We start from the raw sequence: 25,733 nt of genomic DNA on the forward strand, positions 1-25,733 counted from the left end.
ACCCCGCCTCTCGCCCGAAGACAGCTGGGATAGGCTCCAGCACCCCCGACCCTTGTGAGGAAAAAGCGGTAGAAAATGAATGAATGAATGAAAACTTAGACGTCAGTTCAATTTATCAAACAAAATGATCGTCCATGAGAAGTACGACGCACCGAGCAAAATTGCTTAAAACAAGACTAATATCGACACAGGAGTTCAGAACCTGCAGCTAATATTCATTCATTCATTTTCTGCCGCTTTTCCTCATGAGGGTCGCAAGGGGTGCTGGAGCCTATCCCTGCTGTCTTCGTGCGAGAGGCGGGGTACACCCTGGACTGGTGGCCAGCCAATCACAGGGCACATATAGACAAACAACCATTCACACTCACATTCATACCTATGGACAATTTGGAGTCGCCAATTAACCTAGCATGTTTTTGGAATGTGGGAGGAAACCGGAGTACCCGGAGTAAACCCGGAGAGAACATGCAAACTCCACACAGAGATGGCCGAGGGTGAAAGGTGGAATTGAACCCTGGTCTCCTAGCTGTAAGGTCTGCGCGTGCAGCTAATATATTCAGTGAAAATAATGATCATTATACTTCCCATATTGAATCAATAACTTAAAGTGAAAGCTCTGCATGAATGAAAATAAAGTATGAATGAGAAGTCAAAACAAGCCGTATAGATGAAGTCAATCTGGAAACAGCCATCAATCACACCAGAGCTTCGGCGAAGAAAGCGGACACTTTTCAGACACGTAGGAGCCAGGATTTCAGACTGAAAGCTATGACGTACTGCATGGCTCCTGCCTGTCTGAAATCCCCAATCTTTAACACAAAACCCGAGTCTAAACTCCAATTAAGGGTTTTTGACTTTCATTTGCAAGCCTCTCTTGACCACCACTACTTATGGGTGGAGGCGAAGTCTGTTTCAAGTATTTGACAAAGCATAACTCAAAACGTTCATGTATCAATTATGTGTTCTGCGCTGGATCTGCATGTGTGGCTTTGTGTGAAAAGAATAGTAATTGTAGTAAAAAGCCATGTGGGCGTACGTATGCGGGGGTGGGGGGGGGGGTTTCACTGCCTGACACAATTTCATTTCTATCTCTATGGCGTCAGGCATCTTTACTGTAGCTCGTCTTGTCCCCCTCAGGACCTCTTCTGTCGCCGTAATCTGGAGGTTCTGGGTAAATTTTGACTTCCCTCCTCCCCGTGTGTGGATCTGGAACCAATAGAGGAGCCCGAGGATGCAAGCTTGACAGATAGGCCCCTCAGACTTGTGGCCAGCCTGTTTTGGTTTGTCTGTGCTGTGTTATTGCTTATGAGGGGGAGCCTCTGGTCCCGTTTCCCTGGAGTAAGCAGCTCCACTTCCACTGTGGTTTTCTTGGAGACTGGGAAAGCCGTGGACTCTGCCTCCGTTTCGTGTGGAGGAAGGGGCGGCAGAGGAAGACTGTCCTGTTCGGGTACTTGTGTGAAGCTCTCGATAGAGTGAGTTTGCACTGTGTTCGGAGGTCTCTTGAGGCCGGTCCTCTTGGCCTTCTGTGGGCGAGGGTCTTCTCCTGCGTTGCTGGGTTTAGACCTCTTGCTGTGCCTGGTTCTCGGACTGACTTCATGCGGGAAGACGCCTACTGAGGCCACGTTTGGGTCGATGCTTTCTGGAGGTTCCTGCTGATAGGTCCAGCCCTCGTTCTGAGACGCAGCATCGAAGCATGGTACTTGCTGCTCTATGTTTGGGGGGTTGGACACACTTTCCTTGGGGTTTGTTTCTGACTCCTCGACTCTTTGCTCAGCTTGCCGCTCCCCCACACTGGGATCCCAGTGCTCTTGCTGGACACTCGCTTTCTTGGCTCTGATTAAGACAAGCAGATACTCGAGCATCCTGTCTGACTGGAAGGGTCGGAAAGTTCTGTATTAGATCATACTTACATCTTTTGAAGACCGGTCTTCTTTATTTTTGTGGCGCAGTTGAAAGACTCTTGGATTTCTCCCTCTCTGGAAAAATATTCGGATCTGCTTTGTTCGCTCAGCTCGGTCTAGAGAGGACAAACACAATCCGTGTAAACAAAAAATATTATCCCTGGCATCCATCGGAAGGGTTTGGCTCCACGGCAGAGAGCTGTCATCTTCTGGCACTGTCAAACAGTATGCGATAGAATCAGTGAAACAAATTAGAACTCATTTCCAACTGGTCTAGCTCCAAAATACTGCATTATAAAGAAGGGCATTTATTCTGATTATTGCCTATGAATTGGGAATGTGTGGAAAGTGACATTGTGCAACTGAAAAATGCAACTGGTCAAACAGTAACTACAAGAAAATAAAACACAAATAAATTAAGCCCCCAATGATGCATATATTGGCCAAATGCTTATTTGGTGAATGTGAATGTTTTAAATGGAAATGACACAATAAAGTGTCTAAAGAGTGAGACTTTAATGAAATATAAATTTAAACAACAATATCATGCACCATACCCATTCTAGCTGCTCAGAGCAGGCAACTATAGATTGTCGATGAGAAAACTACGGCCCATGGACACGCCTAGTGGTTGTATCCGACCCACAGGATGCTTCCCAAGTATTTAATATAAACCTTCAAAATATCGGCCGGCAACACTAATGTGAAGACATTGTGTCACATTGGAAATAGTCACAGAATTTGAGATGACCTAGGTTTTTTATGCAGTGATCCAGACTACAACTTCCACTAAACTAGGGGTCAGCAACTCACGGCTCTGGAGCCACATGCAGATCTCCAGCCTCATTGTTGTGCCTCCTTTCACAGAGCACAGTGGGTTTTCCTTCAACACCAAAGCATGCACCATGTGCATTTTAAAAAAGAATGTGAACTGTCCAACTCACAGCAAGTTAATGAATGCACCTAAACTGCATTCTGACTGCTGATTGGATGAGCAAGGGAAATGGAGGTAGACGAGTTTATACAGTGAGGATCACTGGGTACAAAAAAAAAGGTGAGAGAGTTTTGAGTTGAGTCTGAAGAAAGTTACTACAGAGGAAAATAAAACAAAGGGCATACTAGCAAGCATGCTGTCGCTATGGGTTTGGAGCCTGTGACATCACCAAGGTGGTGACTCCGCAAGAGGCAGATAGTATTGCATTGACTGCTTATGACTACTGTGAGGAGGGGCGGACTTCTCGGCAGCAACCGCAGAACAATACGTGCTTTTGCTAAGTCACCAACTAGCCTACATTTTTTTGTTACTTGCTTTTGCGAAATAAGTCACTGAGAGGGTTTGGAAAGTTGGACTTGATTTTGTGAGGAAATTGGAAAATTAGCCAAAATGGCAACACTGGGGCTGCACGGCGGTCGAGTGGTTAGCGCGCAGGCCTCACAGCCAGGAGACCCGAGTTTGATTCCACCCTCTGCCATATTCCTCCCACATTCCAAAAACATGCTAGGTTAATTGGCGACTCCAAATTGTCCATAGGTATGAATGTGAGTGTGAATGGTTGTTTGTCTATATGTGCCCTGTGATTGGCTGGCCACCAGTCCAGGGTGTACCCCGCCTCTTGTTCGAAGACAGCTGGGATAGGCTCCAGCACCCCCGCGACCCTTGTGAGGAAAAAGCGGTAGAAAATGAATGAATGAATGAAAAGGTGTGATAACATTATAATAAACATGATAACAGGCTGCATGGTGGACGAGTGGTTAGCAGATTGGCCACACAGCTAGGAGACCCGAGTTCAATTCCACCCTCGGCGATCGGTATGTGGCGTTCGCTCCGGGTACTCCGGTTTCCTTCTACGTTCTAAAAACATGCTAGGTTAATTGGCGACTCCAAATTGTCGGCTTGTGGCGGCCAAGTGTTCATAGCGACGTCGCTTTTTGATCCTTCGATGTCGGCTCTTCCGATCATTGTGAAGCAGAATTCACCAAGCATTGGATTGGAGTGTGAATGGTTGTTTGTCTATATGTGCCCTGTGATTGGCTGGCGACCAGTTCAGGGTGTACACCCGCCTCTCGCCTGAAGACAGCTGGGATAGGCTCCAGCACCCCCGCGACCCTTGTGAGGATAAGCGGTAGAAAATGAATGAATGAATGAATGACAACGCTGGGCTGCACATGAGCTCGGAAGGAGTGGGGCAGCCATTCACATATGGGGAATGCATGAAAGAATCTTTCATAAAAATACCAGCGCACCCATCGCTCTCACGCCACTCGCAACTTCACTTTGAACGCCCCGTTTACAGCGATGTCCAGCTGTTCCAGGAGTTCTTTTGTTAATCCTCCTGGAATGATGGCAAGCTCCGAATTCATTTGCGTCACTTGATTTTTCACAGAGATGGGCTCAATGTTGTTTTGCAGCATACCGGTAGTATACCTACTGGAGGTGTGGCGGAGGTAAGCATACGGTAGAGAACGTAATGTTCTTTGATTGCTTTATCGTTGCCAGCGTACGTACTATGTGTATTATGTATTGTTATCTGATTGGTTTAACGCTGCTTGCGTACATATTACGTCTCTGTGTCAGCGGGAAATAGTCAGACAGTCAATCAAGCAGAGCGCTCACCAAAAGCACAACATTTTTACAGATTTTGGGCACGCTGTCGATTTTTCAGAAAATTAAATACTTTTAAGTGAGCCTTATAGTGCGGAAAATACACTAAAATCTTTACCAACTGTGGAATGTGTTGGGGCTCCAGACATTTTTTTTTTTACTGAAAGAGAAGGCGAAATGGCTCTTTTGATGCTAAAGTTTGCAGACTCTTGCCTTACACAAAATCAGACACAACAACACATACAGTATGGGACACACATTGTAACTTGGCATGGGCGGTTGGTTGCCAGTTTCAAGGTACACAAGTATGAAATGAACAATTCATCCAGCCATCCATTTTCTATGCCACTTATCCTCATTAGGATTACAGGGTTACGCTGGAGCACCCTGGACTGGTCCATGAACAATTCAATGAACATCCAAGTATCAGTTAACATAATTGAATTTGGATCAAACAAACAAACAAACCATTGCATTTCCATGCCGACATCCACAACCCAATTATGGCTAAAACACTCATAATTCCGATCATTGTTATTTGTTAAATTAGCTGGTAAAATGATTGATCCAAGATGAGCAAAGCCAATGTGGTGAGCTTTGGCCTCCAACAGTCTCCAAACACATCAGAAGAAAAATCAAATTTTTCGAACATGACAGTGACGGCTCATGGACGAAGGAGAATGTGACCACAAGTGAGCAAACTGGGGAATCGCAGCTTTGCACTAAAAAAAGACCTTGCGACTGCACGCTGATGTTGTGTGCTGGACTGAGTGCAGACGCCACACTGGGGGAGGAGAATGGGGCTGGCGAGGGGGGAAGGTGCAGACGCCAAGAAACAAGAGGACAAGATAAGAGAACAAAAAGAGGGAAAAAGTGAGTGTTTAGAAGGGAAACGAAACAAAAGGAGATGCACCCCCATGAGTCCTACCACCTGACCAACACAAGCTCGCCATCAAGCCCACTAACAAAAGAATCCACACACAGGAAGTGCTCCACAGGCAGCTCTTTGTGTACAGATCGAATCATGGAGTGTAGGCAGAAGTTCACCCTTCTTACTCTCTGTGTTACACCGAGCTACGACTGCTTTCTAAGTCAGGACAATGACCCAAATACAAACACATCCCCACCCACCAGCACAGCAACAACAATTCTGAGAAAGATGTGGGTAGCAGCCATTTGCATTGCAATGCCTTGATATGCGCTCTCTTCTGTTTACTATGAATAAATGCTGTTTGAAAATGAACTTGAAAGAAAAAACAACATGAAGTCGATGGGAGGTACTCTGAGAACTGTTTTAATACTCGTCTGTTCCTGTCGGCGTAACTTCAAAAGAGTAAAGTCAAAAGTGAAAGACCAGAGAGGAAGGAAAGAGAGGAAGATATTGGATATTTATAGATATAGATACAGAGACAGAAAATGAGACTGGGAGGACGCTGACTGATGATGCTTCATCACCAGGGGTTTACAAGAGTTGGGAACCGCAACCGGAAAAGGAAGTGGAAGAATAACAAAAAGCAGAAGAGTTTGTGAATGAACATTATAATTATCTTAATAGCCAGAAAAGCATATGGACTTGTCTTGCAACAAACAAGGTGTAGTTTTAATAAGTGGAGTACACCCTATGGAAATAGCAAAGGTGCTTCATAAACAAACTCTCTCTGAAAACCAGTGAGTGCATTCCACAGCAGGAGCTACGCTACAAACAGGACGGAACATCTGGATTGCAGAAAATTGAGATAAGTCTGGAAAAAGGGCACAAGGGCAAAGGAGAATGAATCACTTGATTGAAAAGGAAAGCAGCAAAGTGTAATAGCTTAAACTAAGTCTGGATGACTCATTGAAACAACTTCAAAAAAGGGCGCAAACAACACAAAACCTTTTATATCTCAGATAAGTCATGCGATAGAGAGTGTGTTGCTTATCTCTTAATGTAAAAGTAGTGCACAGTCGGGCAATACTCTGAGGAGTTTTAAATGACACATGCCCTTAGTAATCAGAAACATGGGGTATTTATTTAATTTGGAAGTACATGTTCAACTCCAAATATATGAACAAAAAACACATTTAAAGCTAATGCAAAACATGCAGAAACAATGCAAAATAATTATAAATGACAATGGATGGACTTTATTGTGGATGTGGATTTTCTACCGCTTTTTCCTCACGAGGGTCACGGCGGTGCTGGAGCCTATCCCAGCTGTCTTCGGGCGAGAGGCGGGGTACACCCTGGACTGGTCGCCAGCCAATCACAGGGCACATATAGACAAACAACCATTCACACTCACATTCATACCTATGGACAATTTGGAGTCACCAATTAACCTAGCATGTTTTTTTGGAATGTGGGAGGAAACCGGAGTACCCGGAGAAAACCCACGCATGCACGGGGAGAACATGCAAACTCCACACAGAGATAGCCGAGTGTGGAATTGAACCCTGGTCTCCTAGCTGTGAGGTCTGCGCGCTTTCTCGTACAACCTGCCGAGATTATTTCTTATTTCTCAAATTGCTGCCACATACAACTTTATTTGGCTCCATGACAGGTCATTAATTTGGTATGGGAGATATTGCACAAAAACAGTGAGAGCGTACAAAAAACAGATGCAAAATTTTTGATTTTTTTTTTTTTGCCGCAAACTGCTGCGTACGAAAACCGAGGTTGACTGTATAACTTTGATTAAAGTAATGAGAAGCAGGCAAGAAGGAAAAACAGAAATCCGTCAAAAACAATTACATACACGCACACAAATCCCCAAACAACTGCAGTTTTGAAAATCGAATTATTTCTTTTCATCTGAAAGGCTTTATAGTGGCACGGCTAAGTATACAAAAGCCTTAAATTGGCACTAAGAAAAACATAACAGAAAATACCTCCTGCAGAGAAACAAGCCCACAAACTCCAGCCCTCACCCTATTGACAAAATACCCTGTTTGTCTAAGCTTACCACATCTAACCCTGCAACAAAGTCAACGAACATGCATGGGCATGGACGTGGTGAAAATTGAAGACAGTTCTTATCCCTTGAACAATGAGTGAGGATTGTGGATACACCCAGATTGTAAGGATTAACGTACGCTGAACAGTACGGGCTAACATAACCAAAGCAACTCTTTGACAGGGTGAAACGAGGGGACAGAACCACGTGTCGTGTAGTCGTGCACTCGGCCCAGGTGGAAGGGAGAGCTAGCATGCTCCAGTCCCTTGGGAAAGTTGCGGCTGTTGTGAGCTGGGAAGAACTGAGGCGTGCTGAGGTGATGAGTAAACACACAGGCCCGTCCAGAGCACAGAAGAAGTGGGGGGGGGGGACTGGAAACACATCTGTTCTGCCTTTGATCCAAACTTCTGCAGCCCAGCACGCCACTCACCTCAGTTGCCCACTCTGCGCCTGACTAGAAAACAACGGCCACGATCCTAAAACACTTGCTCTTCCTTCCCATGCTGCCCTCCCCATGCCGGTGCTGACTCACCATAGGAGCAACTCTTTAAACTGGATTTGACTGTAGAAAGGTCAAGGGAATCTCTTTTCCCCAAAGTGTTTTGCATCTAAATAGCTCCACCTCTACTCAAACCTGCTTTATAGCTGAACAATATATAATTACCCCTGGGATGGGTTGGGTTCTACTCAACACATTCAGGCATGACACACATAATAGTAACAGCGAAAATACCTGTCAAAGTCTGAACATAATTTTCATATCAAAGTCGAACGTCAGCATTGTCAACCATTAAGTATTAAGTTTAAGCCAGCAGTCAGGAAGTTAGCACTGTTGCTAGGGGGTGCTGGAGCCTATCCCAGCTGTCTTCGGGCGGGGTGCACCCTGGACTGGCCACCAGCCAATCACAGGGCACATATAGACAAACAACCATTCACACTCATACCTATGGACAATTTGGAGTCGCCAATTAACCTAGCATGTTTTTGGAATGTGGGAGGAAACCGGCGTACCCGGAGAAAACCCACGCAGGAGAACATGCAAACTCAATTGGAATTGAACCCTGGTCTCCTAGTTGTGAGGTCTGCACGCTAACCACTCGACCGCCGTGCCGCCCTTATAACAGCTAACTATACCCAATTGCCTGCCTTCCAAGCAGATCAAATTCATGCTTTACTATAATTACGGTAGATATATTGAGACACACCCAGATTTCAAAATTATCAATGAATTTATCCAAAAAAAAAAACATTGTTTTTTGTAATTCGGTTTTCAACAAAAATCTTCACCAAAAATCTCCTACACTGTCTCAGTTTTCATACAATATAGTGTGGAATAAACTGCTGTACATTGGCCTGTTGACAGCATTGTTTGTTTATACAGCCATCTTGGATTACATACCTAACGCCAAATCGTGCATTAAATAGCTTAAACCAGTGGATCCCAATTTTTTTACAGTGACGTACGCCTTCAAACATTTGACATGAAGCCATGTACCCACTACTGCTGCACACATAATAGACTTAGACTTCCTTTATTGTCACTGCACAAAAACACAGCAGTGAAATTGCCAACGAAATGTCGTTGCCTGGCTCCCAAAACAACAAAAGGAAAGAGACTTAAATTAAGAGCTAAATATGAGTGCAGTCGAGAATAAATAATAATAATAATAATAATAAACATTATGTTACTTTTTTGTCCACACAGGATGGATATGGTCTAAGTCCGCAATTTTAATTTCATACCCAATTGAAGGGGAAAGCTTAACAATCATGACAAAGCAGTATCTGTCCAAAGGTTGTTTAACATTGATGTCTGTTACTTTTTGTAACATTGTCTTATGGAAAGGGTGGACTGAGTGGTTAGCACGCCGGCCTCACAGCTAGAAGACCCGAGTTCAATTCCACCCTCAGCCATGTGGAGTTTGCATGTTCTGTGAGTGTGAATGGTTGTTGCAACCAGTCCAGGGTGTACCCCGCCTCTCGCCCGAAGAGAGCTGGGATAGGCTCCAGCACCCCCGCGACCAAGCGGTAAGTGGTACAAAATTAATGATGGGATCAGTGCCTTGCCTAAGTGCAACTGGAAGGGCTCGGCAAGGAACAGTGCCAACTTGTGGGAGGACAGCAAAAGAACGAACAACTGGTTAGGTGTGGGAGTGAGAAAATTGCTTCATCTGAGTCAAAGCCAACGCTGATGTCACCTCAAAAAACATAACTCTGACCTTTAGGCCTGTCACAATAATCAATAAATCAATTAATCGCATGATACATAAAAATGAAGTCAACAATTTTGCTGGCCTCAATATATTCAGGTGTGAATTTTGTTTTCCTCCTCTCGCTCGGCCAAACAGGCTGAATGACAAGAGGTTCACTCTGTGCATCTGCATCAACACCTGGGCGTGTTGGATCTATAGCAGAATGAAAAGAGCGAGTGAACCCTCTTGTCAGTAATTCAGTCTCTGAATGACTGAGTATGCACTTGTTAGCTGTGTGTGTTGTGTTCTACATGATCAAATACTTTTTTCTTGTCTGTTGAGTATCTGATGTCAATTTCAGTATTTTGCTGCATCCAAACAATGCACTCCCCATCCTTGAGGCGCCAGAGCCTCAATTTCCCCCAATTTCGACTTACTATATCAAAAGGTTGTATCTTGAAAATGGTTAGAGATAGAGGCATACTGTCAATGAGAAAAATCATCAGTATGACCCAAAGTATGTGATGGGAGTATATTTACTCATCTAGTGCATAATATGACTTGACGGACTATGACTGCCTCTAGTGCACGGTATCGCTGAAAGTGTATTAACCGCTACACTTTTCATAAAACCACTCCCACAAATGCAGTTTAAAGTTAGAGATCTCCTGCTGAAAACTACTATTGGCTCCATATTTGCTGAAATGGCTTGTTAACTTCAGCAATTTTGCTTGCCACAATTGTGCGACTTTGGTGCTTAAAGGGTTAACCATTATTATCATTACATGAATGAAAAAAAAATGTTTCACAATAATATCATTTATGGGCAATTATCTGTGGAACAATTATCGTCCAGCAAAATGTGTTATCGTGACAGGCCAACTGACCTTACATCAGGGGTCTCAAACTCAATTTACCTGGGGGCCACTGGAGCTAGGGTCTGGGTGAGAATGGGCCGCATCAGGTTTTCAAAAAAAAAAAAAACCAAAACGCATTTATTAAAAACAGAAAAATGAATAAACTTTGCTTTGGTTCCGATTTTCTACAAGAAAAGTTCTGATAAAACATTCCACTGTTTTCAAATATAATTTTTATTTTTCTACACAAAATAAGAAATGAATATGAAAAATAAATAAACAAATCAAGAATAAAGAAAATCAATCAGTAATAAATAAATATAATAATAATAAAACTAGAGAGAAAGCGACCTAAACGGTAGCCTTCAAGTTATTTCCTTTAAACTTAAATAGCCAAAAACTTACCACTTCCACACGGATAGGGAGGATAACTATTAACAGTTATTTAACCTTTAACATGAACATTAATCAAATGTAATAATTTTTTCTGGGTACATGATACCATACAGCATCCATATCAAACTTGCGCGGGCCGCACTAACATTAAACTTTCATATCAAGGCGGGGGCCTCAAACTAGTGTCCTGCAGGCCACATTTGGCCCGCGGGCCGCATGTTTCAGACCCCTGCCTTACATGAAGTGCTAATCTGATCAATCTACTTCCTTATTTTTTTTTTTTTTTAATTTATAAGTCATATAGTCTCATAATCATACAAAAAGACTCCCTAAACACAAGCCATCCTTTGGGGATGAGCTGTCCAGAGCTACTGTAGCGCTTAAAAAGACCACATTGATTTTACGCAGCAGGCCAATCAAGCTTTACATCAACTTTAAATGTCCCTAAATGTTTCCAATCAATATTGCGACCACTGGCAATTTTAGCATTAAAAAGACAATTTAGAAAATAGCCCAGGATATAAACAAATGATTGTTTTTGTCATGTGAAAAATGTCAGACTTGCTGTCTGGTGTCTTTCCCTAACAAACCACGCTGGAGGTTGGCTAAGTGCGAGGTCCACCGCAAGACTCCCACTCTCCAATCCCACTGTATGTACTGTATGAGCCCAAGAACCACATCCTGGGGAGGGGAACTGCAATCGACAGCAATGCCTCCTTGAACTGGAAAAATTGGTTACACACTCTGAACTTTTCACTGACGACTGTGCTCCACTAAAAATATTACAATCGCCGCTTTCATTGAAGGCCAAACTGTGGAGAGTGCAGAGACATTTCAAAGGGAAACAACAGGAAAAAAAATCAGCAGGCCGCTGATCATGGAATGTAATGGGAGAGATGTCCGTCCTTGATGTGAGTGCCAAGGTGAGAAGCTACACCAGCATTTCCCAGAATACACTGGGGAGTTTGGGATCAAATGAGCACTGACCAAAAGATTGTTGTCTGTAATATGAATGGACAGGAAAGAACTTGAGGGGCTTATGGTATTGGCAAGTACGTAACATGACATAGGCTGTATGTACTTCCAACAAGAAAAAGAACCACTCTAACCAAACCACATGATTTCTCACTGCGGTCAATTAAATTTGCCACATTCTTTAAAACCCAAATACAGTATGTACTGTACAAAAAAATATGTCAACGCATCATGCATTATGATGTGGATTATATAATAAAACAGTTTGATGTTGTTAGATAATTTACATAAATGGCGCCATAGTAGCTCACTTTGTAAAGACTTGACTTGAAAACCAAAAGGTCGCGTTTAAAATCCCAGTGGGACAAAAAAAAAGACCCACTATGGACCAGACCTGCCAACGTTGAAGAAATGTTATGAGTACTCCACCCACCCCAGCACCCCCACTCGCCCACCTGCAGCCACTATGAAAGGCTAAAAATAAAATAAAATGTCATATATCGACTTAGAGCCAAAAAATAGCACACAATATAAAGTAAATATTCACTCTTAATGTACAACATAGTGGTTAAACTTACTTATTTGTTCATATAAAATATACAGAGCAATGAACAACTCTGTGTCCATATCCTTCTCTCCACCTTTGAGCAGTATTACCTGAAGCACTGTGGTCCCCGCACTGTCCATGTATTGGATGGTGATGACGTGTTCAAGTACACTATGTAATTCAGAATCTGAGTGTTAGGCCAGTTGGTTTTCAGACGCAAATGAACGCAGCAAAATACACAAGTAGTGAGGGGAACAGGCATAATCAAGGGTCAAAATGCGTGCCTCGCTATATAGCTTTACTCCAAAAGAGAAATCTTGTCAAGAGATCTTGCAAGTCCAAAAAAATACCTTGAACAAGGCACTAAACCCTCCACTGCTCAAGCATTGAGTACAGATGGGTGTATTCCAGTGTGTGCATGCGGTACATGTTTGTAAAATATTTTTTAAAATGCAGTGTAAAATCAAATTTCCTCTTGAGGTTTGATTTAAATGTCTGTGTAGACATTGTGAGCGTGGCCTCAGCTTTCCTGATGCACCCAAACCCTCTCCTTGGCAGTAATGTTTTAAATTAGTTCCAGTCTTTTGACTGCACAGTAAGGTTGAGGTTTTCAACAACAACACTGTCTGGCTCAGGTGATTGGTTAGCTGGAAGAACTTTTTTTTTTATTTTTATAAACAGGCTAAAAACACAGCCTCACCCCCTGTCATGAACATCATATTTAAAGTGAGAGCACTGTTTGGCAACAGCGGATTTTGCAGAATCTTCTGCCAGGCGCCTGGAAGAGGAAATATAGTATAAACAATACTCACTGTGGTTGGGTTCAGTTTTCCATAGTGCACTGCAGCATCCTCTGGACGGCTTACGCACACCACGTAGCGCTCGGGAAACACACGCAACTCTGAAGGAAAGCAAGCAAAGAAGCAACGCAAATCACACTAGTAAATAAATTGGGCTCAGCGTCAACGTCAGACAAGAAAGATTGTTGTGGAGGTTTGTCAGGACAAACCAAAAGTAGTTACTTTCAAATAGAAAATGACGGTGTATGTATATAGTCGTACAGCTTTACGAGCATGAAATATTACCTCTCGGGAGTGCTATGTTCCATCATTTAAAAGGAAATGCTAATGCCACAGCTACATTAGATTTAGTACTTTCAGTGTGAAATAAATCAATTTTAATGTCCTCCGTTCATTTGAGATGAAGTCATTTGGACGTATCCGCTGAAGTAGGCAAGATTTATCCATTTGTCTCTGCTGGTTAATAGTCTAATTTAAAAATGACAACATGTTATGTCTTCCATTTAACACAGGCGTATAGTGGGATGCAGTCAAAATAACATGAATCTAAATTCTGGCGGTTTTATGGTCTTATTAAAAGTTAAAAACTTGTCAGAATTAGTTGTTCGGTTGACAAAAAACTCACTTTTGCTTATAATCACATCGGTGTAAAAAGCGTTTAACGGTTGTCTAAAATGGCAAAAAATGACCACAATGTATAACCCACAGTGGGCCCACATGAACAACCTATGACCCCAGAGACTGACTCTAATTTGATGTGGAACAGACCTGCTGAGAAAGCCATCATCTCAGTCAGTCTGCAGCAGGTCAGTACTGTCTTTAAACATCCCTGCCCAGAGGGAGCAGATATTAACTTTACTGACAGGAAAAGAGCCGTGTTGGTCCCATGAAAAGGTGGCTAAGGGTCACAGACACGAGATGAGCCATGGAGATATATTTCCACTGCACTCATAGACAATCTCGCGAACTCGCCCACTCTCGACGGCGTCTCACGGGAACCACTTACCGTCTGCCTGCTCTCAACAACACCCCATGCAGGTAGGGACAGGACATAAAAATAAGTGAGGGGGAAAAATACCAACACGGAGAGCTTTGCTCTTTCTGTGGGAAATTTGGCTGAGCATGAGTGACTGAAATGTCTATTTCTGATTCATTTAAGTGGGTAATGATTCACGAAAACATATGGGTTACATACCACCGGGAAGCTGCTTCACAATACATCGGAGGTTAAAGTGACGCTTCAGAAAATTGGCAACCAAGTTGAAGTTTTTTCCTGCAAAGAAAAAAATGACACTTAGCACAGTCAATTTAGACAGACAGCACTAAGAACAGGGGGAACTTTTATGAGTTAATTTCTGCAGGGTTCCTAATTTCCACTGGTAGCTCAGCCCTTGGACATTGTCTTATACTTATAAAAAAATGTAGTGACACTTGTCGTTACAGAGGAGGTGGCAAACAGACGACAGTGCTTTTTCCCCTGCATACCGACTCACAACCGCCGCCACCCTCATTGGAGATGTCAAAAGATTGAACACAAAGTCTGCATTCAGCATTTTGTGTCCATTTGGACTCCTTAGCCAACCATTATTATAACGATATTTGGGATTTTTATGCCAGTTCTCAGAAAATCATGTAAAATCAAATCCCATATTTTTTATACTTTGCATAGGAACCCTGTATCTGTGACTGACAGGACGTAACTGACCTAAACCAAATGAGCAGTACAGAAAATAAATAAATGGATGAATGCTACAGTAGATCATCCAATGAAATTGAGCACCCATATCAGATTTTGGACAGGCACTCTTCACAACCATTTGGAAGAAATAGTTCCATCCCTTTGAGAGACTTGCAGAAACAATACAATAAGCCTGCTCAACTCTGACAACGACACTTCTTTTGAGTTATTATGGCGATCTTTCTTTGTTCAGCAGGTTGTGTGCTAGCATTGATTTGGATCATTGATACAACTATAATATTTACTCAATTCAATTTCAAGTCAGAAAACCTCTTCTCTTCGAGTTCAAGTCATTTTGTTGGTCAGGTGTGTAAGAGAAGAAGATAAAGATTGTCCAAAATCAATGCGGGTGATGGCAAGCTAACAACTCCTACAGCTGCATTATTTCAAGACTGAATTTTCCCAGAGCATGTGAATGATACGTGTGTTTCGGTCCACACGTCTCACAAAAATAACAATAAACCTACAGGATAGGGAAAAGAGGACACAATATCTCATTTGTAGCTCTACCTATTTTAATAGCGCTACAACAGGGGTAGGAAAAAGTCTTGACTTGAGGGCGACATTGGGTTAAAAAATTTGGCATGAGGGGGCCGTCTATATAGATGATATAGGTTATATCATGCAAAACGACGTACTTGATCACGGTACAACGAAACAAATACCCAACAAATCCACAGCAAGTTAACGCATCACATGAATCAACAACTAAGCGCTAAACTTAACACATTAACTTAAAACTGTTATTTCCAAATGCCCGCAAGGCATGCTGGGTTGTGAAGCTGTAATCTATATAGGTGATATAGGTTATATCAAGCAAAACAACATACTTGATCACGGTACAACGAAACAAGTACCCAAACAAATCCACAGCAAGTTAACGCATCACATGAATCAACAACTAAGCGCTAAACTTAACACATTAACTTAAAACTGTTATTTCCAAATGCCCGCAACGCATGCTGGGTTGTCAAGCTGTAATCTATACAGGTGATATAGGTTATATCAAGCAAAATGACGTACTTGATCACGGTACAACGAAACAAATACCCAACAAATCCACAGCAAGTTAACGCATCACATGAATCAACAACTAAGGACATTAACTTAAAACTGTTATTTCCAAATGCCCGCAGGGCATGCTGGGTTGTCAAGCTGTAACAGCAATATAAACTATAGAAAATAAAACATTGGATATCAAGAGTATGTTAACTCTTCCTTGTTTACTTGATCTGATGTTTACTTGTTCTGATGACCTCTACATATTTTGCAATCGAGCAAAAACGGGACAAACATGGCAAAATGTTGGGAGAAAGAATACCACAACCTACCCACAAGCTGTTGTTTTTTTATGGCAGGGTTTTTGCGCATAGATATTTGTGTGTATGCCCACATGGCGCCGTAGGAAGGTTACTTTTGTGTGTCATGTGTGTTGTTGATTGGATAGCTTTTTTGTACAAGCTACACCTTATGTCCGCCTCTATTGGTGACTCAAGTGTGCCACAATAGCACTGCAAGTCAGGTTGCTGGTCACACTTTGTTAAAGGTTTTTAAAAAAAGAAAGGAATTTGGAAATGCCTGATAGGCTTCATGTGGCCCACGGGCCGCAATTTGCCTATCGATGCTGTACAAGGTATACCAAAATAGGCTCCTGATCTCAATTTTACGACCAGTTGCAAAATTGCAAGAATTTACATTTTGTTGACACACTGTTGACGGCTACAGGGGAAGATGCAGTTTTCAAAAATATGATAACCAATCAAACTCTTTTGTTGTCATATAACATGACCTCCCAGGTTGGCGTGAGCTTGGAAACCTTTTCTTGGGCCTCAGCTCCATTTCTCATGGAATGTTACTCACGGTATGCAAGATGCACCGAGTAGACATGGTGGCCTGTTGCCTAATCTGGTAGGAATTTGTTGACTGAAAGCATGGGTCTGGCTAACACGCCATAAAGTGGTTTCTTTGTAAACTGCTCAACATTTCTGGATGGCTCAGCATGTCAGTTCATCCCTTGGAACATCCAAGGTACTTCAGTGTTGTTTTTCCTTGTTTTGTCTACAAAGTTGACTTCTTAGTCGTTTTTTTTTTTCTATTTGCATATTCATATTGTAGTTAGAAAGTGAAAACTACAGACATGTAACAGATAAGTTACTTAGCACAGGAGATGACAATATACATTGAATATTGACAAATCCATAATAATAATAATAATAAGAGCAGTGTATTGTAAATTGGTTTCTCGAACTGTACATAGGACATTTATTTGCAAATTTCCCCACTGAGGGACGAATAAAGGCATATCTTATTTACCTACACCTCCCAGAGGATAGCCTTAATTGGAAGCACAAGATAAACGGTTAACGATTATTTTCAAAATTTTTAAACTCAAACTGTAATTAATTGAACAGAGGAGATGAAGAAGCGTTTGCAGGCAGGATGGAACGGGTGGATAAAAGTGTCATGCATGATGTGTAATACAAGAGTTTTAGCTAAAATGAAAAGAAAAGTATACAAAACTGTGGTGAGACCAGCCATGTTGTTTGGTCTAGAGACAGTGCCACTGAGGAAAAGACAGGAAGCAGAACTGGAAGTAGCAGGGATGAGGATGCTGAGGTTCTCATTGGGAGTGACCAGGATGGATAAGATCAGGAACGAGTACATCAGAGGGACATTACTTGTTAGAGGCTTCAGATAAAGTCAGAGAGGCCAGACTGAGATTGGAATCCATAATTGACATTAGATGTAAAACTCTAGAGCTAATATTGCTTTCATTTTAATCAAATGACTTCAGTCAGCCAGCAAAACATAGTAATATAGAAATAGGGATCTACTAATTACTGTGAAAAAAGTTGATCTAAAATTGGAAGAAAAAAAAAGGTCAACATGGTGTTTAGCATGTTGTCAACAAAACTGTGGCCTGGCTCACACAAGCGTGAAGATGCATGTGTGACTGAATGAATTTCCTTTCTCAGTTATCTGATGTCATCTCAACTCTTGCACAAAGCATCTAATTATCCGCCTAAAAAAAAAAAAAAAGCAGTCTTTTTGGGGGAATAATGGCATGCAATTACACAGATAGCAGGACACAAACCTGCCACAATTGTACAGTTAAGCCCTCTGGCTCGTGATTAACGACAGCGCCTTTGCTTTTTTATATTTCTTCATGTTGTATTTGTGGCAGGATTCAAACAGTATAGCGATATCATGAAGACTGACATTGGTTCTTTGTGCACATAACATCTTGGTTCTTCCTCAGCCCTCATTTATAACTGTCAAACAATTTGACAATTTTTTAAGATTTGAATTATGAATGAGTTTTTCAGTTTTTCACTATAAGAGTTATTGCTGCTGATATTGTTCATAAAATCACATACACTAGTGTACTTTCCTGTAAAGCTCCCTAAGACAAAATGATACCTGTACATAAATAATGCGAGTCAGCTCCTAAAATATTAATAAGAAGATTGATTTTCAGTTGAAAAAAACAAATAGACCCTCATACAGAAAGACCAATTAAAAAGACCATCCATATGCTTTTGTTTTCCCATATGACAGGCTGCATCTTTGCATCTCCTTGTGGAATGCTTTTGATCCCTTCAAAGCTTTTAGGTGCCTAAAGCTAAACATTTGGACAGCTCAGTCAAGAGTTATGAACATATGGTACCTTAATAAACAGTCAAATCCACAATGTGACTTCTTTGTTCAATAAAATTACATTTGCAAAATGTACATAACAGGTGAAAAGAATAATAAGAGAATTGACTATGAACTTGGTAATAAAATAAAATTGTGATAAAACGAGAGCTGTGCTTCAGCCTGTGTCTGACATTCCTTATCCCTGTTTCTCTGGCAATTGGGCATGTCGTGCAAGCAATTCCACCCAAACTGTCAGTCAAAAAGCATGTGGAGCTTTTGAGGTGGTTGGTACAATGGCACATACCTGAATGACACCCAATACAGTAGAGGGGCTAAAGTACATAATTAGCATGTACATGTCACTCATGAATACAACGGTCAATTTCTCAGTATAAATATTTTCCTTTGACATCCATTTAGTTCTTTTATAATGTCAACTTGGACGCTGCAATGGTTGGGAATTTAACACACTTTGTTCACACACCAATGACACAGATGCAGTTGGGGGTTTGGCTTTGAAAGACATTGATGTCAATTGAGTACAAGTCTTGGTATGGTCCCTCAGGGTATTCTTTGAACTGTGTTTTGCAGTCATCTTCATTTCCTTGGTTATTTATAGGACTTTTGGGCTTACGTCTAGAGGCTGGAAAGTCATCAGGTGATAGTTACGAACACACAGAAACATAAATCCCTAAACACCAATGCTTTTCTGAACACATGTTTGGGATCACTGTCCATGATGATGATCATGATGAATATTTATCAAGCACATCCGTTTGGACAGTTGGCTATTTTTCTTTTATCTGGATTTATAAAATAGGTAAACAATGGCCACCTACATGGGTGACCATTCTGGAAATGTATCCAAGTGCAATGCAGGTTCATATTTCTGGATACTTTCCCTTGCCCATCCATCCATCCAATCTCTATGCCGCTTATCCTCACGCGTGTCGCGGGTATGCTGGAGCCTATCCCAGCTGTCTTTGGGCGAGAGGCAGGAGTGGAGTTTCCCTTGCCCATAAAAAGCAATGGAACGGGCGGAAGCAAGTATCTTTCATTGCACATTCATGGCTTCCTATGTCTTTAGAAGCTTTGATTTAATCCTTTAGTTTCATGTTTAGCTCTCCAACTATTCTCATCGAGTTCCCTGGTGGGTAGACTTTGCCAATTCCCAGGACAAGTTTGACGAGGATGTCTGGACACAGATTTGGGAACCAGGGAAACAGCATGGCCCGAGACATCAGCTGTTCCTCCAACTTCAGAACGCTCTGCACAGCACAAAGTTGCTCTTGGCCCTCTGCCCAGGTTCTCGCATGGTAAGCTTACATTCATGTTTCTCTCCCACAAACATTTTCTCCATGCCTCTGCTTGACAATGTGAGGTCCCGTTATGTGGCAATTGTAGCCCACAATGGTATAGAGCACAAAAAAGCAGAACATTGACTTTAATCTTTCATTTGTACTTGATTCAATACACAATAAATGTTTTTTAATTGCTTTGAAATCTTGTGGGTTTGCTGGAGCCTATTCCAGCTGTCTTTGGGCAAGACTCAGGGTACACCCTGGACTGGTCAGCAGCCAATCGCAGGGCCCTTACAGAACCGCATCTCTGAAGATGCCATGGTGTAACATACCACAGGACAAATACGGAAAAGACTGCTGGTGCCAAGGCTTGGAAAATCTACTTGACTCACATAGACACACAAAACAAGCACACATCCCTGCAGCTTTCACCGCTTCCTTGAAAAACAATGAGAGGAAAGAAAAGTCAACAAACCAAAAGGCAAACAGACTGATGAGGGCAATAAAGTGAAACGGACATAAGACAGAGCCACTCAGACTGGGGTCAAAGGCGAGGATGGGATCAGACTTCATTCGCTTTATTCATATCCTGATACATTTGAACACGGGCATACTTTACACTACACTACACCATCCGCATTCCTGGCAGAACCGGATATGGCTCATGCTAAAATCCATTCTGTGGCTCTCATGTGGTACAACCTATGTATAGAATATGAAGCTTTTTCTGAAAGGTTCTTTCATATCGCAGTGTTCCATGGCTTGTCGGTGATGCAGTCGGAGTTGAGTGATAATTTTTCATTCGCCTGTGTAGGCACATCTTGTGCTCTACATAAAACACACTTTAAATAGCAGGTATCCTGCACTTTCACCAATGACTGTTGGCCAATTTTGTTGGTCAATGGCATAAATGATTGGAGACCAAACATTAGTCTAAGATCAACACACCCAAAAGTGCTGAGATGGTGGCAACAACAACGTGGGTGCTAGGAAGAAACTTCAGTGAGCTTTAACATTTTCCCAGTAACAAAATGTCATGTAAACATGACACGGATGTTGAGTGAAATTTGGTTAACACAGCCTAATATCTGCCAGAGAAAAACAATCTATTAGCCACGTAAATGCTTAACTGGGTTTCTGAGAGGATTTCTTAGAAGAGCAAATGTGCATGACGATAGTTCTGAAACTTGGCAAAGTATAGTCATAGTAGCAGTGCCAAGGGATGGAAGAAAAGATCACTTGCAAGGAAGCAATCATGTACATAAAGCAGTTGAAGCCAATGCTTGAATAGGATTTGAACTGAAAACAAATCAAGTCAGTGTGATTTTCTTCCTATGGGTGAAGAAAACTATTACACTCTGTATAAACACAGTTTTTTTTTAAAGTCATTACTGTCATGAACATGCCATAACATCATGTTGGAAATCTCAAAATCCTGTGCTCTCCTTTAGGACCAGAAGTTGAATCAGCAAGACATCAGTGCTCAGCTTTGAAGTGGACCGCCTCCCACTGTCCACGAGCGTGGGTGAAGACTTAGGACTAGAAGTAAGTGAGAGATGGAGGTGTGAAAGATGAGAGAACATGAGGAAGTTACCCATATGAAAGAAAGTGGGGGCTTTCCTGGAAGGACATCACCCTGTGTGTAACTATGGCTGTAGCAGTGCACTGTGCCTTATCGTCCAACACAACGACCACCTGAAACAATATTTGCACATGAGTGTTCAATTTAACATTTGGGTGACCCCTACGACGGAGTTACAAAATACGCCACAGCATGTAGCCCAGGCCAGCCCATAATGCAACATGTGACCAAAGTGGTGAGGAGTATTTTGCCACACTAACCAAGTAATCATCAGCAGGAAATCTTCTTCTCGGAAATGTAAGCAGCGGAGATAAATACAGTCACAATACAGATTGTCATATTTAATTAATTTCACAGCATAGTTAGGCACAACTATTTCAAAGTGCTACCACTGTTTATATTATGGGAATTAAGAGACAAGGGAGGAGGATGGATTCATGTTGTGCAAAAGCAGTTTGTGGACTTGAGTTATGCACTGTTGCAATTGAAAACTCAGATCAAGGTCTCATTGGATGAGGCTGTCTCTTCTCGCTGGGTCCAGTGTGGAACTGCTATGCTCTGTTTATTAGTCCATATAAATGAACCCTGACACACATGGCATTTCAAGGTTTGGCTGCCAGTGTCAAATAGCAGATAGGCACAATTAGAGTTCAGAGAGTTCACTGTTACTCGTGTTAGTTGTGTTCATTTCATTTCTTTTAAAAGTAATGCAGAGGCTTAAATACGTCTTTGGTCAAATGTGCAATCCTTACAACGTAAGGCAAATTTAGCATTTAACCGGTTGACAGAGTTGCAGACAAGGAATGAAAAAGCGATGTTTCCCCCCCACCAAAGATAGAATCAGATAGAAAAGTTGTGAAAAAAAGATACATTTTAGTAATTGCTGAAACAAGAACTTCTGGCCAGGCTGACCACTTAACTTCAGTTCAAGAGAATGTGTTCAGTACACTCGGCTAGAATGTGGTGAACGGTCACATGAATGTGATCTGTGCTAAGGCTCAGGGCCTAATTATATGGGAAAAGAGTGTAGTGTGACAGCAATGGTAGGGATTGTGGTTATGTCCAAAGAAATTGCAGCTGACCTTGTAGAAGAGGTTAAGAACAGAAAGTGAGAAAACCTAAAAGTAGGGACACTAGAGTACAGAGGAGAGGATATGCTTAAAAGTGCACACGTCTGAGTGTGCATGGGAGTGGTTATTAGTGGTGTCACACTGTCCTATCAGAAAAGCGGGGGGCCATACAAGCGGAATTTTAAGAGCCACGGCAACACCACATAGCGCTGGAGAAAGGGGGTTGCTCAGCAGGGGCCAGAGATGGGAGGGTGAGCGGGTAAAAGAGAATGCTAGCGGGAGCGGCGACTCTGATCAAGATCCATTTTGAGCCTAGGCCTTGGAATTCCTTTGTTCCTGTCACAGGTCTCTGTTTCACCCTTGCTTTAATCGCAAGCTGCCATGTGCCCGGTAACATATAGCAGGGCAGGTAACTCTGCCACTGGCATACCTCTCTATTTACAGACGAGTTCCTTACATAGCAGCCGCACACATAAATAGTAGGAGTTGTGATGGCTGAGAGAGGAGACAAGGAAGAAAATAGTAGGAAGCGCTATGTCTTTACTTGCAACATAGAAACAATTGTCGCAGTTGCTCACATTTTAATTGAAAGTTTTTTTCATTGTTTTTTTATATGATTTTGAGTGGAGGTCAAAACAAAAATTTGAATTTATAGAGAACAACCACACATCCTCTGCTTTGGTCATTTGTAATACATATTCCAAGAGTAAAGAAATCCGACAGCACTTGTGCTTTTCCTACAATGACCATGGTCAGGCTGCCTTAAGCCCCCTTCATAGGGCTGCCAAGAGGAGTCAGTGGTACACTGTGCAGCACTTGCAAAGCCCTCTCCCACGGCTATTAGTGACCATTCATCTGGGGAGCCTGGGAAAATGCCTTTCCAGCCTGCAGTGGCCATGGGGAAACAGGCTGGCAGGTGTTCCCTCCCCTCTAAGCCCTGGCACCTGTGCAGGAAGAGGAAGTAGTACCCGGTTCTGGTTCTGCCATGGGCTGAATTGCCCTCAGGGTACCACCAGGAGGCTTTGCCACAACCATTTTAACACTGCGTGATTCTGAAACACAAAGTTGATCTTCAGAATGGCCTTGCAGGAAGTGATGAGCTTTCCTACATCATCACTTATAGCAGATCAAAGACATCCGGCTGCAAAACACTTGTCGTAGAAGCAAATAAAAAGAAATACACTGTTTTGCACTTGTTTGTAATCTGTAATTATTCAAAGAAATGCGGATGTGTTAACTTCAGTGAGCCAAGGGGGTGGCCAGCCCCGTCCCAGGATCTCATTTTCCTAGGCTTCTAAAAGTCTTACGTGTCCATTATGCTTGTCCGGAGCCAAGATGTTTGGTGGGAAAAGTTCCCTCTGTTCATCTCTCTAAAAACATAAATAAATCACATCACTATGAGATAATGATGGAGTCAAGTAGCCTGGGTTAAAAAAAAAAAAAAGAGGGACTATGTTATCCTAAGGGATGGACACGCGATACTATTTAGCTGCAGACATCTCAACAGTAATAATAATAGGATGTACATCTTTTTTTCCTGACATGTTTACCAAACCCAATTAATAAGGATTATTTGGAGTTATAGTGGAGATAGATCTTTATGAATGTAACTCAACTTCACATTCAAACTATTAAGAGTGGCTCAACAGCACTTTTGCTGGCTTCAGCCAAGCAGAGAATTTGTGCCAATTGATGGCACATCGATTATTAGCTCTATCCTCTGTTTTTGGCAATGCTACCCACCATAATTAGCAGGAAAGAACACTATTGTTTGAAAACAAAATGCTCCGTCACATAAACTGGAAAGAAAATACTTACATCCTTGCAAATAGACTTGCTTTGTTTTTCCTAGCATGTCACCAATCTCCTATACTATGACTCGAAAACACTTGCACTGGAGGTGCTTGTAATGCTACAAGTTGTTGATGGCTAATTTGATGTGCCAACAGCTGAAGTTGTTACTCTGCCCTTACAGCTGGCATAAGCTCAAACACGACAAGAACAACAACGCTGCTCTCTTGATACAAAACTCCATCCGCCCATTATTGGCACAGACCATCAGTGCAAATCCACATTTTCCTATATCCACTTCAACTACCGTATGTATATAGAGTATACATTTTAGCAATTCTCCTCTGAAAGAATATGGCTATAACTCGGGTTCTGTGCTAAAAAGAATTGTATGCACAATATTATGTCTCGCAACAGACAATCTGGAAGGACTTCTGTGAGAGGATTTGCAGGTTAGTGTTTGACCTGCTTGCACAATTAATGACCGACCTACCCCGAGGTTAGGTGGATGAAGCTTATGGTCTTTCCTCCCCTTTTTATGGCTCCTGCCTGCCTGCTCTCTTCTCACAGTCTCCACCTTTTACTGTTCAGCCACCTCCCTCACAAGGGACAATGAAAAGACCAAGAATGTAATTACACTCACTTAAGACCTTTTAATAAGACCAGAGAACATGAACTGCATAGTCCCATTCGAGGAGCTGTACCTTTTTATGTTCCGACAAGGGTACATTTGCAGATATGTATGGAGTCATGTTCCACTGGCTACATTCTTTCTGGCAAAGCTACAAGAACCTTAATCATTTTTACATGCATATTTCCCTGCTGACATGCTGGTAGTCCCCTTCACACAATGGAGAGTGTGTGTTTGTGTCTGTGTGTTTGCAGAGACTCAGCCTGTGATCTCCATCATTAGAGATGTCTGTCTCTCTTCAGTCTGTCATGAGGAATATGAGTTAGTCTTTTCAGTAACTTTACACCGAGAGTCTGTTCACACCTTGCACAGGGGCAGGATCTACAGTAACTCTCCACACAGCCCCATGGATTCACACTTGTTGTTGCCGGATGACTGCAATCACATTGTGTATCTTTGCAAAAACTTATTAAATGCTGAATACTGGGGGTGTCATGAGATGGCGTGTCCCAAAACCTAGCAAGATTAAAACAAGTTTCTCGTTCAAAAAAAAAAAAAAAAAACTCTAGAGAGCTAGGCTTGGGACGATAATAAATGAATCAATCAATCACACATTGCCATGTGAAGAGAATTCAGTCTGTGTATTGTGTCATGTTTGACATTGTTGCAATATATTGTCATTTTTTTTCATTGTACTTTTATTAAAAGTATCGTAAATTCCGGACTATAAGCCGCTACTTTTTTCCCAAACTTTCAACCCTGCGCCTTATTCAGT

At 42.0% G+C, this 25,733-nt stretch overlaps 1 protein-coding gene across 1 annotated transcript in view; it reads right to left on the bottom strand.

Annotated features, from left to right (window-relative positions):
* Positions 1–429: 429 nt before the first annotated feature.
* The window catches only part of slx4ip (SLX4 interacting protein), a 34,560-nt gene continuing 9,256 nt past the window's right edge, over positions 430–25,733 (bottom strand). Inside the window, exons 4-7 of the mRNA XM_058058917.2 lie at positions 14,402–14,479; positions 13,219–13,307; positions 1,911–2,017; positions 430–1,833 (exon numbers count right to left, since the gene is read on the bottom strand). Of these exons, the coding sequence (XP_057914900.2) occupies positions 1,134–1,833; positions 1,911–2,017; positions 13,219–13,307; positions 14,402–14,479 (974 nt within the window). The 3' untranslated portion in view covers positions 430–1,133. The remainder of the gene's footprint in view (positions 1,834–1,910; positions 2,018–13,218; positions 13,308–14,401; positions 14,480–25,733) is intronic.

Source organism: Doryrhamphus excisus, linkage group LG20 (assembly GCF_037039965.1).
Source record: "Doryrhamphus excisus strain RoL-2023G ecotype Guam linkage group LG20, RoL_Dexc_Guam_v1.1, whole genome shotgun sequence".
Taxonomy (NCBI): Eukaryota; Metazoa; Chordata; class Actinopteri; order Syngnathiformes; family Syngnathidae; genus Doryrhamphus; species Doryrhamphus excisus.